We start from the raw sequence: 20,545 nt of genomic DNA on the forward strand, positions 1-20,545 counted from the left end.
GGCCCTAGGACCATCTTATCCTCCAACCTCTAAAAGCTTTCTCATTCCTATAATTAAATTCTAAAAGTCCAATATCAACAAATACCAATGGGGGGGAGGTAAGCCCTAAAATGCTTAGATAAGCTTCTAGACAGATTAAATGTCTTGTTTGGATCATGATTTTCTTTAGAAAGATCAGCCTTAAGTGACTCTAAGAAACAGATCTAACCTAATTCCTTTCATTCTTAAAACTTTCTAAGGATCCCCACTATTAATGGTCTAATGCTACTTTGGCTCATGACTTCCTTTAAGATTTGCTGGCCTCTCCAACAGACCATCCCCTTCCAACTTCACACTTTACAACACCAGTTATTCACATTCTCCTGCCCTCCCCAAATATCCTTTTCTTCATGTTTCCATTTCTCTGAACACATTTCTTCTGACTACCAGCTTCCCCCTCCGTCTTCCACCCCAGCCTGTCTAATCAACAACAAACCACATGTCAGACTCCTGTTTGCCCTTTGCCAGTGCTTCAAACACATCTCAACTACTTTATGACCTTATTGATCACCCTTCCAACCATAATAAATGCATTTATGGACAATAATGTTCTACCATCAAATAAATACCTCTCTTTCTGCCATTATCTTACTGTGTTTCAAGTGAATGCTGTTATCTCCCTGCCAGAAAGAAAGGTTCTGAGGGGAAGAACCAAGTTTTTACAGGTGTGCAAATGACCAACCTTGGTAGACAGCAAATCTTCCTCATGTGCTAAACCAAGTAGCCATTTAAGCCACACCCCTATGGCTTTTGTTTCTGGAGCTATCTACTCAAAGGGTCAGGAGTCGTTTTCATAAAGACATTTTAAGTTCTTCACTTCATGACCAGAAGCCACTTACAAACTAATAAATAATCAACATTCTAAATGAAGAAACTATGTCAAACTTACCATCTTAGACAAATAAAGCAAGAATGAATGTAACAAGAAAAGTATGCTATCCAAAAGGGTGGCATCTGCTGGCTCTTCTACCTTTATCGCTAGTTGGTTTTCTGTATCAGCAGCATCAACAGGAGTACCTTCTGTTATAAGTAGCTCTAAAATTGAAAGGGGAAATGGCTATTTTATTTTATGTTATAGAATAAGAATTGTCTCTCTTCAGTTTCAATATTCATCGAGTGTTTCACTAAATATATGAGTCACAGTGCCTGGAATATGTGGCTCTCCTAAAGACAATTAACACAGAGAAGAAAACTTCAAAATCCTAATTAGAGCTGTCAGACCCTTCAATTATAAAATGAACAATCTCCAGTCTACTCTCCACTACTTCCATGGCCATACAACTGCTACCAGAACAATATTAACTCAAGGAAAAATTTTAAAACCAGAGATATGTAGACAGGGTCACATTCAACAAACATGGATTTAGTGCTGGTGAAACTTTGTGTTTAAAATTTTAGGAAAACTGAAAGAGAGGGAGTCTTGGTTTGCAGATTTGCAGGTGGAATGAGCCAAGGCTTAACACAGCATCTGGCACCTGGCAGAGATACTCAACAATTATGTATTGAATGGACAGATGACAGCTATTTAAAAAGAACACAGTAATACCAAGAGAGACTAAAGGGAATTGGGTACAGACCTGCATTGAGGCTCTGTGAATGAAGTAGAATTCCAGTTAGAACTGAGAGCTTGTAGGGGTGGAATTTCAGTATGAGTTACATGAGCCTGGGGTACGTTTGATTAAACAGCAGGAGTCCAACATGCAGTTATTAAGAAGTTGGACCAGTTGCTTCTAAGGTCTTTCTCAACCCTGAGATTCCATTCACTACTATTCTTTTAAGCTTTTGCCTAATTCTTTTTTTTTAGTTTTTTTTTTTGAGAGAGAGGAGAGAGAGGAGAGAGGAGAGAGAGAGAGAGAGAGAGAGAGAGAGAGAGAGAGAGAGAGAGAATTTTTTTCATATTTATTTTTTAGTTTTCGGCGGACACAACATCTTTGTTTGTATGTGGTGTTGAGGATCGAACCCGGGCCGCACGCTTGCCAGGCGAGCGCCCTACAGCTTGAGCCACATCCCCAGCCCTTTTTTTTAGTTTTTGATGGACCTTTATTTTATTTATTTGTATGCAGTGCTGAGAATCAAACCCAGTGCCTCACATGTTAGACAAGTGCTCTACCACTGAGCTATAACCCCAGGCCCTCCATTCACTATTGGTCTATGAATTTGACTGCTGGTGAAGTCTGCCCCATTGCCTCAGCATCTCAGCACCTGAGACACATTAAATGACATTTGGGAAGATTTTACCTATAGAGGTCATTGACATCACTTTGTGGTGGAACCTAAACATCTCCTGAACATCTGTCTCTTTTCCTTTAATATGAAGTTCGATGTCCACTTTTGGCTCTTCATCATTATCTGTCTTAGAGATTTCCACAAAAAGACCATATTCTGCACTTTCAGGATAAATATAATCTGTTGCTGCTTGTGGTTTCTTCTTTTTTCTATCTGGGACTAAATCTTCCTCATCTTCTTTTTCTTCTTCTGAATAAGAATTCTCCAAATCCATCATATCTGTTTTCTCATCACCACCTGTGCCAATAAATAAAGTATCCTCCAAGGTTGTCAGTATATTTTTATCATCATCCTTGATGCCCGGGGGCAGAGTTACCTCAGCCTTATCTTCTCCATTTGAATTCTGCTCTTCACCTATTGAATATTTCTCCACTCCAAACTCCACTGTGAATTTCATGTCTTCTTCATTTATAAAGGTTAGTAACGGGGGCTCCCCAAAGCTTTCCTCATTCTCTTCTTCCTTATCAAATGCATAATAATCAGCATTCAATTCCTCATCATCAAAATCATCTTCTAATGAAGTCACCAGTCTGGTCGTCTCACCATCAGACACAAGTGCATCAGCAGTAGAGCCAAATTTGGTTTTCAAGTCGAATGTCATTTCTTTCTTCAAAAGTTTATAAGCATCAGTCTTCTCCTGTTCGTTTGAGACCTGAGAAATGTTGCTGGTTTTGTTGCTTTCACTTTCTGGCACTTTCAATTTATCTGGTAGTATTTCTTCAAAAAGTTCAAATGAAGTTTGTTCACCCTGAGCATTATCTGTTTGACTATCTGCATGAGGATGGTTCTTCTGAGCCAAAAATTGTTCCTACCATCCATAGTGTTTTCTGAGAATGCACTTTCAATGCGCTCTGAGTTTTTCCCAACCCCCGCCTCAGTCAGTAGAGAAAAATAAAACGCTGGCAACAAGTAGGAGGGCGCCGGCAGAGCCGGAGGGGACACACACAGGGTCCCGAGGCTCTGTCACTCTTGCACCCCACCCGTTGTCCTTCGAACCCCTAGCCCAGACCGCAGGGCTGGGGACCAGGGGATCGGAGCCCCATGCAGCCCCAAAGAGCCACCGCAGAGACCCCGGGCCGCCCACCCGCCTGCTCACTCACTGGTGCATTCGTAGTCTGCACAGAGTTTGTGCTTCGAGCAGCGCCTGCCGGTGCTTGGGTCCGGGTGGCCCGGCACTCGCCAGGTGGGACAGAGCACGAACAGCCAGAAGAGCAGCCCAGGCACCGCAGCCATGTTGTGGTCACCTCAGTGAGCCCGTGATGCGGTGGAGTAGGCTGAGGCAGGCAGTGGCAGGCGGCGCTGGAGGGGGCTCAGGGGGCGGGTGGGTAGCGAGGCAGGGAGGGGTGGTGGGTAGCAAGGCGGGGAGGGGTGGCGCCGGGGAAGGCTTAAGCCTTTCCCGGGTGACACGTCAGCAGGGATATCTGGGGGTAGATGCACAGACTCTACTGGAGAACTCACAGAGCCAGAGCTCTGTCCTTCTCTAGTCAAGACCTTCTCCTCAACTGAAGACCTTCTCCTCTAGTCGCTGCCTTGGCAACTAGAACTCTCCTTCTCGTCCAATCACCTGCCTTTGCTTCTATGCCCTCACAAGTCATCACCCACCCATCCCCCCCCACTCCGCCAACCGGTCCTTTCTGGCTTTCCTCAATGTCTCCTTTCTGGTCCATCCTGAACTAGCCCACTCCACTCCACCATCACTCCCATCCCCCATTCCTGGTCTGGTACCTCCTTTTCTGAACTACCAAATCCCACCCATGACTTGTCACAGCTTGTCTATGGTTCCAAGCTCCCACCCCTTCAAACTCCTAGAGGTTCCTTGAAGCCCCACCCCAAGATCCCTCTGATTAGGAAAGGGGAAGGTGAATGGAACTGTGAGTGAGGGTGTAAACTGGAGACAGTGGCCTGCTTTTTTTTAAGGCGGGGACAGGTGGGGGCAGAGAGATGGACATTAGTCTTCCAGCTAAGATCTTGAGATTCTTATCTTTATCCATAAGGGAAGAAATTATTTAATTCAAAAGCATATTTTTAACTCTCATTTTGTGCTACCATTCATGCCAGACGCTGGACAAGGCCCTAGAATGGTGTTGGAGTGGATGAAAATCAAAAGACAAGATATCTGGTCCTGGTCGGAAAAAGTCCACAACTTAGTGGGAACCAACTGACAAAACCGATTGTCAGAGAAGAAAGCTACTAGCTAACGTTTCTTGAATGCTTTATGTCCAGTTGTTATTCTGAAGGTTTTATATATATCAATTCATTTAATCTTCATAACAATAGTACCTTACAGTAGTAGTAGGTCCTATTCAAATCCTTATTTTAGAGTAAATTGAGGCAGTCACACATCCAGTGAGTAATGAAGCTAAGTTTCAAGCCAAAGGAGTAGACTCCTTTTCATCACAACCTATCAACTAACAAGCAATTGTTGTACTTTCTGACAAGAGGAGCAAAATCTGATTTAAATCATAATATAGCTGAATTACTGATATGTACAGTTAACAGGGGGAAGGCACAAGCTAGCCAGCCCAAGGAAGAGTGTCTGCAATGCTCCCGTCCTGGGTGGAGCCATTCTCGTTTGTCTGTGACCAAGGGCTTGTCACTATAGTCTCTGCTAAGGTTATTCATCAACCTCCAACAATGAACCCATCAGTTGTTTCCCCAAATTAACTGAATCTTTAAAACTTAGAGAAAAGAATGTAGTCCACCATGCTCATAATGTTAAATAAAGAAAACGATGGAAAAAAGGTGTGCACAAACATTTGTCTACAGGGGCCATGAGAGGTCCCGGTTGGTCCAGTGTACTTCTGCGCTTTCTGGAGAACCAGTGGATCATAGAGAGAAACTGTCTATCTGAGTCATTCTTCATTTCTTTTCTACCATGTATTTATTATAAAATGTATCTAGTAGGCATCTCTAACAACATGTTGAAAAAACTGAACTCATTTTTCTCTCAAAATCTGCTCCTTTCAGTCTTCCCTATCTCAGAAATAAGAATGACAATTTAATTCCCATTTTCCAGGTGCTCAAAGCCCAAAACTTACAAACCATCTTTGATCTCTTTTCTCTCACATTCCAACTCCAGTCCATTAGACAATATTATGTCTTTATTTTTATAATTTTATTGAGATATGGTTGACCTACAATAAATTGCACGTTTAAGGTGTACGATTTGATAAGTTTTGACATGAGTATACCCATGAGACTATCACCAAAATCAAAAGAGTCTTTCATCGTTCTTTGTAATCCCTCCCCTCTCCTTTTCTGGGCTGTCTCCAAACATCTCCTGTCATTATAGATTGTTTTGCATTTTCTAGAATTTGATATAAATTATACAGCATTTTATTTATTTATTTTTCTGACTTCCTTCTTTCCAAATAAGCATTTGAAACATGCCCCCAATCTGACCACTCCTCTGCATCTGCTAAGCCAATATACAGGCCAAACCCACATCATAAGTCACCTGAATGATTCCCTTAGCCTTCTTCTGTCCTTGCTTCTGCCCTCATTTCCCCCAATATCTATTGTACTGATGGCAACTAGAGTGATATTCTTAAATATAAATTTGATTGTGTCTCTCTGCTCAAAATCTTCCTATAGCTTCCCATTTCCAAATAAAAGGCAATGACTTTAGCCAGGCCTGGTTCTATTCATCTGTAATCCCAGCAGCTCAGGAGGCTGTCAGGAGGATCCTGAGTTCAAAGCCAGCCTCAGAAATGCAGTGAGTCCCTAAGCAACTCAGTGAGAGTTATCTCTAAATAAAGTATTTTAAAAAGGACTGTGGGTGTTGCTCAGTGTTTAAGTGCCCCTGGGGGTTCAATCTCTGGTATCAGGAAAAAAAGCCATGACTTTATTATGGACTGCCCTGGCTTATTATGGACTGCTCTTATTCAATGTGACTCCCCTCATCCTTTTCTCCCCATTTCCTAACATTCTTCTCTTGTCTGTTAGTTCCATTTAAATACACCAAGCCCACCCCTGCTTCAGAGCATTTACACTTGTAACTTTGCCTCAACCTTAACTCCCCAAATCATCTGACTAGCTAACTACCCCTTCACTTTATCATGTCTCTGTAACAGTGGCATTTCATGTGATAAAGGCCTTCCCTGGCCATCCTACACAAAATAGAGCCTCTTGCCATGACTATCAAGCCCATTACCCTGCCTTTCTTTCTCTTCAGACTTGCCTTTCCACTTTAGACTTCTCTTACCACTTTCCTTACATTTGTTTATCTACTTCACTGCTCTGAGCCAACCTCAAACACAATTTCCAACAGGAGCAGGAAATTAGTTGTTTTGTTCACTACTGTTACATCAGTGACTAGGGAAATGCCTAGAATGTATGAGAGAGTTAACAAATGATTTGTTGGGTAAACTCATGGTTCCAATGATATTATAAATATACTACACTATTAACCTAAACACCTATATTAACTATTAAGCCCCCATATATAAATAGTACTGAGAGGAAATAAGCTATGAGAACAAGGCATTTAAGGTCCACCTCTCAGCAGCATGCATCCTCAACTCCAGGAATGTACCCCTGAATGTGTTTGTTGTTGAATGAAAACATACTTGTGTGGAGAGTAGTTGTTTGGTTACATGATACTGGAATATTTAAGTAGATCTTTTAAAACTAGCTTTAATTTTTTCTTATTTTTCTTATTATAGAATATGGTATGTTGTAGAATTTTTCTTATTGTAGAATAGAAATTAATGATAATTCATTGGTGGAAAAATCAGAATAGCAAAATGATCTAATTGCATATTATCTTCTTGATATTTACTTTGACTCATAATCAGATATACTTTTATATGCATAGTCAGTGCTTCCAGTTACTGAAGAACTAGCTTCTTATTTTGTAGAGTTTTCAATACTTTGATTTATCAGTATTATTTTTTAAACTTATTGCCTTAAAGACATATTAACTAGTCTGGTGGATAATGAGAAGAAAATTTCTCAACTGGCCACAATAAGGTAGTGGTAGTTCTTTCTATCAGGATACATACAATTAGTGGATGAATCAGCATTCACTTTTACTCATAGCATTTAAATATGTGGCATTGATGTTTAACATGATGTTTAATATAAGGTTATATTAAAAACCTTCAGAAAAGGAACAGGATAGAATGTGGTGGTGATTGTTGGCATGGAGATAAATAATCTCAAGTGCATTATTCTTTAATACCTCAAAGGGAAATCTTACGGGTAAGGGTTGAGTAATGGTTAAAGGTAAATGTGACCAGTTTGGGTGGAGGGGACATAAAATTCTAAGATATGAAGGGTTCCTAATGTCAGAGTACAATCTAAATGAGACAAGAAAAACATATCTGAAACAAATAATTGGCAGCATAATAACATATACCATTGGAAACTTGTGAAGGCACTTGCCTAGGAGCATTCAGTAGGCCTAACGCTGCTGTTACCAGGAAGAACCTCATCTATTGTAAATGATGAGTCAGAAAATAGTATTAAACATTTATGGAAGACTAAATCTCTCCAAGAGGGGCAACAGATTTACCCTCACATATAAAACATTGGAAAAAAGTGGACAAAATACAAACAACAGTTCTCAGATATTAGATAATAAGCAGCGTAAGAGTGACCTCTAATATAAAGTTAAGCATGAGAGATGAGTGCTAGGATTATCCCAATTTACTCCCTGGAAAGAATTTTTTCAGGCCACATCCAGAGAAGGGAAACTCAAATAGAAAATCTCCTGAGTTGAAGAGATGGATTTTAAAGTCTGAAGAGACAGATGCAGCTAGAAGTCCCAGAGCAGAATAAAGGGGAGAGTAGGGAATTGCAGAGGGAGGGAGAGTGTGTACATGCACTAGCTCTCTAGACATCTATGGACGGTTCCCCTGAAGTCTGTGGCTATGTAACAATGGGCACACATGTAAGGCCAGAGAAAGAACCTTCAGAAAAGAACAGAATGGAAGGTGGTGGTGATTGTTGGCATGGAGATCAATTTTTGTAATCACCAGCTAGAATGGAAAATCTATAATAAAAGGGCATCAAGTAACATAGTCAGTAAAAGGGAAAAATTAGCCCGAGATTGAAGGTAACTCCAGTCTAGCAGAATCTTAAAAAGATAAAAATGCTTCCAAGATAGTTTAGAAAAAAAAGCTATACACAGCTCAAGAATATTTAAACGAATACAAAATATCCAGTACTCAACAAGGTAAATTCACAATGTTTGGAATCCAATAAAAATGTATGAGGCATGCAAAGAGGTAGGAAAATATAACCCATGTTGAAAAGAAAATTAATAGAAATGATCATTAATTACACTGTGATAGAGTTATTATACAAGGACATTAATACAGTTGTATACCATATGTTCAAGATGCTATGGAAAAGAATAAGCATGTAAAGGAGAAAAAGAAGATATAAAAATGTCTGAATTAGATAAAACAGATAAAATTAGATAAAATCAGATAAAACAATGGCTAAGGTGAAAATTACACTGAATGAGATTAACAGCAAATTCGACATTGAAGAAGTCAATATCAGCAAACTGAATATGCAGTGATAAAGACTCCAAAATCAAACATGGAGAAAGAGACTGAACTGAACAGAGCATCAGTATGCACAGCTTCAACCAGTCCAACATATATATATATATATATGTTATGGTAGTTCCTAAAAGAGGTGAGAAAAACACATTTGAATAAATAATAAATAAAAATGTTCTATATCTGATGAACACTCAGATTCAAAAAGCTCAATGAATAAGAAAAATGATAAAGATGACACAAATATACACTAAATGCTTAAAACCAGTGCTAAGAAAAAAATTGAAAAGCATCTACAGAAAACAGACACCATTATGTACAAAGGAGTGAAAGTAAAATGTCAAAATTCATTCAAGAACCATGCAGAAAACAGTACATCAACATTTTCAAGTTCTGAAAGAAAAAAACACTGACATCCTAGAATTGCGTTCCAAATGAAAATATATTTCAAAATGATGTAGTCTTTAATGCAAAAGAATTAAGTTAAACCCTACCCCACATAAAAATTACCTGAAAATGGACCACAGACATAAATGTAAGAACTCAAAATGGACAACACACACACACACACACACACACACACACACACACACATATATGAACCAAAACTAAATGTAAGAAAGCATAGGTAAATCTTGGAGTAGACAATGACTTTGTAGTTAAGACACCAAAGGCCCAAGCACCAAAATAATAAAGTAATGAACTTCATCAAATTTAAAACTTTTAAAGGCTACCATCGAAGAAAGTGAAAACACAATCATAGAAGAAAATATTTACAATTCATGTAGTTAGAATATAACTACCTAGAATATACAAGCAATTCTTATTGTTCAATATGAAAAAAATGGCAAGAAATTAGAATAGACATTTTTCCAAAGAAAATATGCAAAAGCAAATAAGCAAATGAAAGGATACCCAGCACCATTAGGGAAATGTACAACCTCAGTGAGATACTACTTCACATCTATTAAGATGGTTATAATCAAGAAGATAATAATAAGTTGGCAAGGATGTGGATCAATAGGAGCCCTCACACACTACTGGTAGGAATAGACTACAGACCTAAATGTAACAGCTAAACCTATACAACTTCTGGAAGAAAATATAAAAAGCTGCTTGGCAGAGACTTTTAAAATTAACTAGCTCTCTCTGCCTCATGCTCTCTTTTTTCTCTCTCCTCTCAGAAATAAATCAGACTTAAAAACTTTGTCTCATGCTGGGCGTGGTGGTACATACCTGTAATACCAGTTGCTCAAGAGGCTGAGACAGGGGGATTGCAAGTTCAAAGCCAGCCTCAGCAAAAGTTAGGCACTAAGCAACTCAGTGAGACCCTGTCTCTAAATAAAATACTAAATAGGACTGGGGATGTGGCTCAGTGGTGGTATGCCCCTGAGTTCAATCCCCAGTACCAAAAACAACAACAACAAACTTTGTCTATTCTATATTCATTGTTATGGAAATGGAAAGGTAAGCTGACAGACTAGGACACAGTATTGGCAAAACATATCTCTCTCAAGGGAATGATATCTAGGATATACAAATGATTCTTACAACTTATTAATAAGAAAAATCACCCAATTTGAAAAGATGGGCAGAAGATTTTTTTCCTTCACCAAAGTAGATACAAATATGGTGAATGTGCACATGAAAGGATATCCAACGTAAGTTGAAATGTAAATCAAAACTGCAATGTTATTACACATACAGTAGGATGGACAAAATTTAAGACTGATCATAACAAATGTTGACAAAGATGAAGACTATGGTATCTCTCTTAGAACTGCAGACTATAACATGTAGTACAAACAATGGCACAAACTGTTAGAAAACTGTTTGGCAGTTGCTTTAAAAGTTAAATCACATCTGTCGAGATATTTACTCCAGAGAAATAAAAGCATACATCCACACTGAGACTTGTGCACAACTATTCATGGTGGTTTTATTTGTAATAGTCAAAAAATCCCCAATGTTGGACTGTGGGAACATGTCTGTCTTACATGCCTCAGAACCCTTATACTCATATTAACCATATAGTAGGCATTTGATTACTAACTTTTACATGAATGTAGAGACTGATTTTTTTACTGTTAATAGAGCTTCTCTTTTATTAAATATAACAGACAAAAGAAAATCACATATAGCACAATGAATTATCACAAAGTAAACATATCCACTGAACCCTAACCCAGGTCAAGAAACTGGACATCAAATGCACCTTCATGAGCCCTTTCTTATTGCTCCCCTAATTATTCCCTCCGCTTCCCCAGAGTTAGGCACTATTTTAACTTCTAATAACAAGGATTAGTTTTGCCTGTTTTGTTACTTTATACAGTGTAATCATACACATGTGATCTTTGGTATGTGGCTTTTTTTTAGCTCCATATGTATTTTTATAAGATTATCCAAGTTGTTGAATGTGAATGTACTTCTTATTTTCATTGCTTAATAATTTTCCACTGTATAAATATAACCTGGTTTACTTAAAAAAAATCCCCAATGTATATCAATAGGAAAATAGATAATAAATTTTGGAAACATACTTAGCAAGAATAAAGAACTATTGATAATAGCAAAAACAGGGAGATTCTGAGTGAAATAAACTAGACAAAAAGTAATATGCATTGAAAATTCTTTTTTTTTTTTTGTACTCCCTAGTACAAATATCCAGGGGTGCTCTACTGCTGAGCTACTCCCCAGCCCATTTTATTTGTTCATTTATTATTAATTTTTTTTTTTTTGCTATCAGAGATGGAACTCTTGGGAACTCAACCACTGAGCCACATCCCCAGCCCTCTTTTGTATTTTATTTAGAGATAGGTCCCACTGAGTTACTCAGGGCCTCGTTAAGTTGCTAAGGTTGGCTTTGAAATCCCAATTCTCCTGTTTCACCATTCTGAGCTGATGGGATTACAGGTGTGTGCCACCAGTTTAGTTTTTATTTTGAAACAGAGTCTGGCTCAGTTCCCCACATTTACCTCAAACTTGTGATCCTCCAGCCTCAGCCTCCTGAATATCTGGGATTACAGACTCTGCCACCACCTTCCAGCAGATTCAGTTATATTTAAAGGTAGAAAGTTATAAACCAGGTGAATCCTAGTAAAGGTCTTAGTAAAAAAAATAATAAAAATAAAAGCACTATGCTTGGTCACAATATGGTAAGTCAGAAAATGACAACAAATACCCATTTTCTGTCAGGTTGACCAGAACAGTATCATTTCTCAATGGATTTCAAAGGGTCTCCCTCCCTCCCTCCCTTCCTTCCTTCGAGTTTTGGCGCGTGTGTGTATGTGTGTGTGTGTGTACATCATCTTCTGTGCCAGTGTAAGAGGTTTAGGCAATGGATCAACCTTTACACCTGTGCCGAAGGACCCCAATCTGGGATCTATCTCCAAGGGTGGAGGTGACTCTAGATCCTCATTATAATCCCGAGAGTGGGAACTCCTAAAAAAATAAACAGGTCTTTCTTGGTAACACCAGTTTCCTCCTTGGTAAAAGTTAGTGTAGTGGGGGGGTGGAAAGGGCACTACCCTGCCACAAAATAAATGCTAAAATGTATTTTGGTACAAATTGTAAACACTAAAGAGTTAAAAGTAAGAGATGAGTCTTGGGATTTGAGCTAGACCTGGATAAGTACATAGGATTCAGATTCTAAAAAGAGAATAAAAGGCAAGTGAATTAAACAGCATAAGAAAGACTCAGCAGAAAGAAGTATGTTTAAAGGACAGTAAGGACACCTCATTTTGCTAAGAGGAAAGGATTCTATAAAGGATGACATATTTGTGTGCTTAGGTCAGATTATGAAATTCCTTGAAAATCAAGCATAAGGATTTAGACTTAATAGAATAAAAATGCAGAAAATATTAGACTTTAAGTAAAGGGATCATATAACTTAAGTGGAATTTAAACAAGTATCTTGCCCTTAAATCCAGGGAAGATGGAGGTTTAGGCTGGGCATGACCAGTAGGGCTGAGGCACTCCCCACAATTAAAAAGTCATGTTGAAGTGTACTGTACTAATGGAAGTGAGTCATATACAAGGCAAGGTCTTCTGCCAGCATCTACTGTTTGTTTAGCCCTGAAATATTATTCCACTTTCAACTGTACAAAGAAAGAAACTCAAACATCTGAAATTGCCACTAATATATGGCATATATATGAGTTCCCGTTTCTGGTTCTGCCTAATTTACCTTGGCATTCTTTTCACGGAGGTCAAATATTTGGTGTGTTGAAATAAATGCAGAACAGATGTTGGGGACTTGTGGCCTGCACATCTCAATTTCCACAGTGCACTGTTGGGCTTTATACATTTAGTTTTCAGAAATATAAATTACTTCCTTACTAGAACAGCAGCAGAAGTAAGGAATATAGCCAAAAAGATTGTAGTAAGAGTCAGAAGTCTAATTGTGTGACTATAGGGAAATCATTAACTTTTCTGAGTCTCAGATATTTCATCTATACAAATATGGGGTCAAAGTTAAAATTTTATAATTCACTTTTTAAGAAGAAAATGAGATAATATATGAAAGATTGCCCATTTATGGGGTTTAAATAATTAAACAGCAAAATCCTGGCGGTTACAGCCAATATAGACAATTGACAAAGCAACAAAAGTCTTGGCAATAAATGCTTTCATCACTAAGAAGACATTTTTAGATAGTGCATACTCTGGAAACTGTTCTCTTCTCACTGAAACAAAGTAAGGCTGATAACATCCTCCAAAAGTGTGCTTGGAAGATCACAAGCACCTCTTGGAGGAGACAGGGAGAGTGGAGGAGAAAATATGTTCTTCGGGATAACATATAGTCTACCAGAGCATACACTGAAGCAAAGCAAACCCTCCTGAATCTTCAGCATTTTAACTGATGCATGCAGTATAAAATTAGAAACAGGACCATAAACACTATTATGAAGACTATACTCAGTGGGGGACACTGAACAAATATATATGGGAAAGTAAGTTCTCTGTGATTAGCATGAAAGCTCAGTCTTACCCAAATCCAAATGAAATTTGAAATGGTTTGGAATACATAAGGAGGATCAGTGAATGACATCAAACGCAAATGATGAAATAGAGAATCTGAACATGATCTTTCTCTTATTTCTCACTGATCCCTTAGAACCACCAATAGAAATATAATATTAACTCTACATGTAAATTAAATTTTCTAGAAGTCATATTTTAAAAAGTAAGACAGATGAGCTTCATTTAATAATACATTTTACATAATTCAATATATTCAAAATGACATCCTTTTAACCTGTAATCATAATAAAAATATAACTGTTATTTTACATTCTTCATAATAAGTCTTTGATATCTGACTTATGGCACATCTCAGTTCAAACTGGGCACATTTAAAGACAGTCAAAGCATAAGAAAGTAGGGATTGTAAATTAACACTAGGCCATATCATATACTTGCACTTATTTTAAAGAAAAGCCAAGTTTAATAGTATGTTTTAGGTTTTAAAATATTTTTGGCCAACCTCTCTTGGTACTTACTCAGAAGTGAGAAAAGATGATTGAAGGTATCTCAACATCCCTCTTTTTTTTCACTCAGAGGTTAGGATTTCTGTTGCAGTAGCTAGGGATTGCATTGTCATTTCAGATGAATGTCAAGTCTGTAATCAAAAAGTGTAAGTCATCATTAGGTTCCTACACTTGTCATTCTTTTATTATTTTTCATTGTTATCTTAAATATATTTACTTCTTGACAAACATAAAGAAATAAAGAATTATATTTAAATGGATAATAAAAAAATTTGACTGCATAAAATCCCTTTTCGTTTTAGGTAGACCTACTGGTACAAACAAGTCACCTGGGTGGTCTATTTTTCTTTGGTAACAGGGATTGAACTCAAGGGCTCTAGACCACTGAATCACATCTCCAGCCCTATTTTGTATTTTATTTAGAGATAAGGTCTCACTGAATTGTTTAGGGCCTTACTTTTGCTGAGGCTGGCTTTGAACTCACGATCCTCCTGCCTCAGCCTCCAGAGCCACTGGGATTACAGGCATGAAGCACTGCACCCGGCACCTGCTCTGTTCTCTTACTTAACTGCAACTGTGTTTTCCTTGGTAGATTACTTCTTTGCACCAGGGTTTCTTGATAGAACTCTATTGGTACTTTGGTTTGGACTATTCCTACTAGCTGAAGGTTATATACTATCTATGGGCCTGGCCAAAAAATGTTAGTAGTTTCCTCAGTCATGGTGAAACAACAACAAAATGCCCCCAGGCATTTCTAAACTTCTCTTGAAAAGACTAGTATCACTCTCCCAGTTTGAGAGTCACTGCTTGAAATGTTAGTTAAACTCTGATCATTTAACAAAGCACCTTTAGTTGTAAGTATCCTATATTTTGTAGTTTGCAAGTATTCTGTATTTTGTAATTTCTCTTATCAGCTAAAAAGAAAGGATTATAAAATCAACATTTAAGGCTGGGCTTCATGATGCACACTGTAATCCCAGTGGCTCTGGAGGCTGAGGCAGGAGGATCTTGAGTTCAAAGTCACCATCAGCAATTTAGCAAGGCCTTAAGTAATTTATGGATTTCCTATCTCAAAATTAAAAAAATGTAAAAAAGGGCTGGTGATGTGGATCAGTGGTTAAGCACCTAGATTCAATCCCCTGTGCCCATCCTCCACAAATCAACATTTTAAAAACCAGAATCACTAAAACATCAAAGAAACTCAAAGGCCCTTGTAAACACAACTGAATTTGCTTCAAAGGTTTTTTTGCTTTTTGTTTTCCACTTCAAGTTAACACTACCTTTAAAAAAATCACATTTTTGAATTTATTTTTTCTGACCTCTAAGAGGGATCTTACATTTTTCTACTTTCCTTTCCAAGACTATTCCCTCTTTTGCACTGTGTAATCTTGAATTTAAATCTGAACTAGTTGCATTGTGTTAATAGTCAAATTATGATACAATTTGAATTATTGAAATGCATATGGAGGGGTTTCTTTTCTTATTTTTAGTGAAAACTCACGTTTTTAAAATTAGCACCTAGGGGACTATAGGTGGAGACTTTACATATTAGAGTCATCAGCATGATAATTGTAATTAAATAAACACAAATCAGTTCATGATAGCTGATTTCATTTACTATTATAATCAGCTTTCTCCTCTATAAAACAGCACAATTAGTCCTAAATTGACATTCACTAATTGTATATTAGAGTTTCAAGGAAAACAATGAAGAGTTAGTGACTATCATAATGATTGAGATGTGTTTTGACATCAGTAATTATTATTATTTTTAAGATGGGGGTCTTGCTATGTCGCCTAACCTGATCTCCAACTCCTGGACTCAAGCAATCCTCCTGGCTTGGCCTTCTGAGTAGTTAGGACTACAAGTCACCAAACCAGCCCAGTAATTACTGTTTAGTAGATCTCTTTTTGGACACTAAAATCACTACTAATATGATTGTATATGTTTGAAATTGGTTTTATGAGCAACATACAGATTTGATGCAATTCCCATCAAAATACCCACAAATTGGTGTGAATATACTTTGTATACAACGAGAGATATGAAAAATTGTGCTCTATATATGTAATATGAATTGTAATGCATTCTGTTGTCATATAAATTTAAAATAATAATAATAATAATAATAATAAATATCATTTTCCAGAACTGGAAAAAACAGTCCTGAAATCCATTTGGAAGAATAAAATATTCAGAATAGCCAAAACAATTCTAAGTCAATAAAGCAAGCTGGAGGCATCATCACAATACCTGACTTCAAATTATACTACAAAGCTATTGAAATAACCACTGCATGGCTCTGTCATAAAACCAGATACATAGACCAATGGGAAAGAAGAGAAGACACGGAAAAAGATCCAACACAGTTAACAGTCATCTGATTCTTGACAAAGATGCCAAAAACACATTGGGAGAAAAGACAGGCTTTAAACAAATGGTGCCAGAAAAATTGATTACCCATATGTAGACAAATAAGACTAGACCCTGTACAAAATTGAAAGAGATCAAAAGCCCAGGAATTAGACCAGAAACTATGCAAATCCTTGGAAGAAAATATAGGTTTGAGACTCCAGCATATAGGTACAGGCAATGACTTTCTTATTAGAACTCCTAAAGCTCAGAAAATAATGACAAAAGTTAATAAACAGAATGGCATCAAATTAAAAAGCTTCTGCACACAAAGGAAACAATTGGTAACATGAAGAAAGAACCTATGGAATGGGAGAAAATATATTTGCTAACTACTCTTTTTTTCTTTTTTTAAAGAAAGCGAGAGAGAATTTTTTAATATTTATTTTTTAGTTTTCGGTGGACACAACATCTTTGTTTGTAATGTGGTACTGAGGATCGAACCTGGACTGCATGCATGCAAGGCGAGCGTGCTACCGCTTGAGCCACATCCCCAGCCCTGCTAACTACTCTTTTGACACAGGATTAATATCCAGACTATATAAGAAACTTTAAAAAACTTAACACCAAAACCTCAAATATCCTAGCTTAATTGGGCAAATGAATTAAACAGACACTTCTCAAAAGAAGAAATAAAAATGGACAACAAATCTATGAAAATGTTCAACATCAATAGCAATTAGGGAAATGCAAATCAAAACTACAGTGAGCTTTCATCTCACTCTAGTCAGAATAGCAGCCATCAAAAATATGAATGATATGGGGCTGGGGTTGTGGCTCAACAGCAGATTGCTTGTCTAGCACGTGCAAGGCCCTGGGTTCGGTCCTCAGCACCACATTAAAAATAAATAAATAAAAATAAAGGTATTGTGTCCAACTACTTAAAAAAAGAATATGAACAATAATAAATGCTAGAGAGAATGTGGAGAAGGGACACTTTTTTCTCTGTTGATAGGATTGTAAATGAATATAACCACTATTGAAATCAGTATGGAGGTTCCTCAAATGACTAGGCAGGAAACCACCATATAACCCAGGTATACAACTACTCAATGTTTATCCTAAAGAATTAAAGTCATAATACTAGAGTAGTACATGCATACCCATGTTTATAGCAGCACAATTCACAGTTGCCAAACTTTGGAACCAAACTAGGTGCTTATCAAGGATGAATAAATAAAGAAAATGTGGCATATACACACAATGGAGCTTTATTCAGCCATAAATGTGAATTATGTCATTTGCTGGAAAACGGATGAAACTTTAGAACATTCTGTTACACAAAATAAGCTAAACTCATAAAATCAAGGGAGCATATGTTTTCTCTCGGATGTGGAAGCAAGAGAGGAGAAAGGAAAAGAAAAGTGAAAATCAAAAGGAGATCAGTAGAGTGTAGGAAAGGGACCAGGAGAGGGAGGAGTGAATGGAAAATACTGGGGAATGATATTGGCCAAACTATAGTGTTATATTGTGCATGTGGAAATATGTTACGACAAATACTGCCATGATTTACGACTATAATGTATCAACAAAAAAATGGAAAAAATAAAAGAAAGCAAACAAAAGAACAAAATTGCTTTCATGTATATATGTATGTATGTATGTATGTATACAGCCTAGCCAAACATCTATTGTGAGCATAAACATTAATACTCTGGAACAGTGATGAGCAAATCATACCTGTCAGCCTGACACTGTTTTTTTTTTAAATTGTTCTCTTTATTCCTTTTTTCTCTTTCTTTCTTTCTTTCATTCTTTCCCCCCACCTTCTCTCTCCCTCCCTTCCTCCCTCCCTTCTTTCTTTCTTTCTTTCACGGTGTCCAACAATAACACTTGCGTTTGTAAACAAAGTTTTATTAGAATACAGAAGCTTATATTATTTACCCACAGTCTAGGCTGTTTTTGTGCTACATTGGCACTTGAGTGGCAATGAAGACTTGCCTACAAAGTCTAATATATTTATTATCAGTCTCTTTTCAGGCAAAGTTTGTTGATCCCTGATTAGATTATAGATTAAAGTCAGCAGAATAAATACATAAACATTTCTTTTCTTACGACTAAAATTGGCTGTATGAAATGAGATAAATGATCTATTAATTGCCAAGATAAATGTCCCTTCCCTATAGAAAGTGTGTATTCAGGACTAGAAATCTTGGCACTGTGTCATGTCAAATGTAGGAAAAAAACCTGGCAGTTCATTTTGATGAGACTTAAGAAATTTCTTTTCCAGGGCATTTTGAGGTGTATCTAAACTTTGTAGATAATACAGGGAAGAATATTGTAATCTGCAAATAGATTATGTTCATTATTAGTTTGTAATCATTTCACAACTATCATATAATATTAAAGCATCATAAGAGACTGCCTATCATAATAGAAACTTTTATGACTCTAGCCATTAACTTGTATTTTTCTAGTTATTGTAGACCCATACTTTTAAGCTAGTGCTATTGGTAAAATATATGATTATTTAAGTCTGATTGCCTTACTAATTTTGACCAGTTTATTTTTCAGATATCCATTTTGGGGTTTACTCTTTCAATTAATTTTGGGTTCCATGGGCAATGAAATTGTTGTTGAGTATGTAAGATGTTGCAGTTTCTATGTAAGTTCACCTAAGTGCCTCTACCACTATTGATGGGCAAGGATATAAGTAATTTAGTACTTTTACTTGAAACTGTTATAGATCTACTGTACTGGATTTGTTTTCCTGACACAAAAGTGTATAAAACTAGGAAAACTAAACATTTTCAGGTATTAATTTCAGACATGACTGTAGGCCTGGTGCACAAAACACAATTAGGGAGATGAAGCTCAAGTAAGATGGAGGTCATACTGAGTTAAGGAGAAAATTATCAAAGTGCAAGATTATCATAGTGGTTGGAATTTTGTGGACAAGAATGTCTGAGCTATTTATGGTGGGTGCAATGTGATTATGTGTGTGTGTTAGAGAGAGAATACTAAAAGCCTGGAGGAAATTCATTTTTCATATGAATGTACCAGATGAGACTCTTTAAGGCTTAGCAGAGTTTGACTGCTATAAAGGAGACTGAAGATGATGCTAAATGGCAATGTTGGAAGAAATTAGGTTTCCAGCAGAGTCAGGTTGCAGCAGCTTCACTAATATATCAGGTACTTAATTAAGAGTTCAGAAATAAGCCTTAGCAAAAAGAACCACACACAAAAGAGTAAAGGGAAAAAGGTAGACCTAAATTTGAAACCAAAATTGATTCATGCTGAAAATGTATGTGGCAGCCAGAAAGGAAAAAGAAAAAGAAAGGTGTGTGTGTGTGAAAGGAATCTGACGACAATCAAAGGGAGATCAGTAGAGGAAAGGGATCAGGGGAGAGAGGAAAGCAGGTAAAAGAGAAATACTCGAGAACGATATTGGCTAAGTTTTATCACTGTATTGTACATATGCATGCAAACATAACAACAAATCCCACCATTATGTACAAGTATAATGCACCATGAAATATGGAAATAAAGAAAAATACCAAACCTAGTGAGGCGCGGTGGAATATGCCTATAATCCCAGTGACTCAGGTGCATGAACCAAGAGGATCACGAGCTCAAAGCCAGCCTTAGTAAATCGAGGTGCTAAAGCAGCTCAGCAAGACCCTGTCTCTCAATAAAATACAAAATAGGTCTGGGGATGTGGCTCAGTAATTGAGTACCCTGAGTTCAATCTCTGGAACCAAATAATAATAATAATAGTAATACCAAATCTAATATGATCAAAACAATTCACCAGTAATTAGCCTGCATGACACACAAAACAGAATATCCTTTATAGGAAGACAACA

At 37.2% G+C, this 20,545-nt stretch overlaps 1 protein-coding gene, 1 long non-coding RNA gene and 1 pseudogene across 3 annotated transcripts in view; all 3 read right to left on the reverse strand.

The window, feature by feature from the left end:
- Positions 1-964, reverse strand: part of LOC144252126 (transport and Golgi organization protein 1 homolog) — a 36,854-nt gene extending 35,890 nt beyond the window's left edge. For both annotated transcript variants that reach the window (XM_077794663.1, XM_077794664.1), the window contains exon 1: positions 929-964. In XM_077794663.1, coding sequence (XP_077650789.1) covers positions 929-931 — 3 coding nt within the window. In that variant the 5' untranslated portion in view covers positions 932-964. The remainder of the gene's footprint in view (positions 1-928) is intronic.
- Positions 965-984: 20 nt separating this feature from the next.
- The window catches only part of LOC144252128 (uncharacterized), a 31,431-nt gene continuing 11,870 nt past the window's right edge, over positions 985-20,545 (reverse strand). Inside the window, exons 4-5 of the long non-coding RNA XR_013342916.1 lie at positions 14,339-14,457; positions 985-1,074 (exon numbers count right to left, since the gene is read on the reverse strand). This is a non-coding gene — a long non-coding RNA (uncharacterized LOC144252128). The remainder of the gene's footprint in view (positions 1,075-14,338; positions 14,458-20,545) is intronic.
- Positions 2,252-3,558, reverse strand: LOC144252146 (transport and Golgi organization protein 1 homolog; annotated as a pseudogene).

The sequence above is a fragment of the Urocitellus parryii genome, unplaced genomic scaffold (assembly GCF_045843805.1).
Source record: "Urocitellus parryii isolate mUroPar1 unplaced genomic scaffold, mUroPar1.hap1 Scaffold_37, whole genome shotgun sequence".
Taxonomy (NCBI): domain Eukaryota; kingdom Metazoa; phylum Chordata; class Mammalia; order Rodentia; family Sciuridae; genus Urocitellus; species Urocitellus parryii.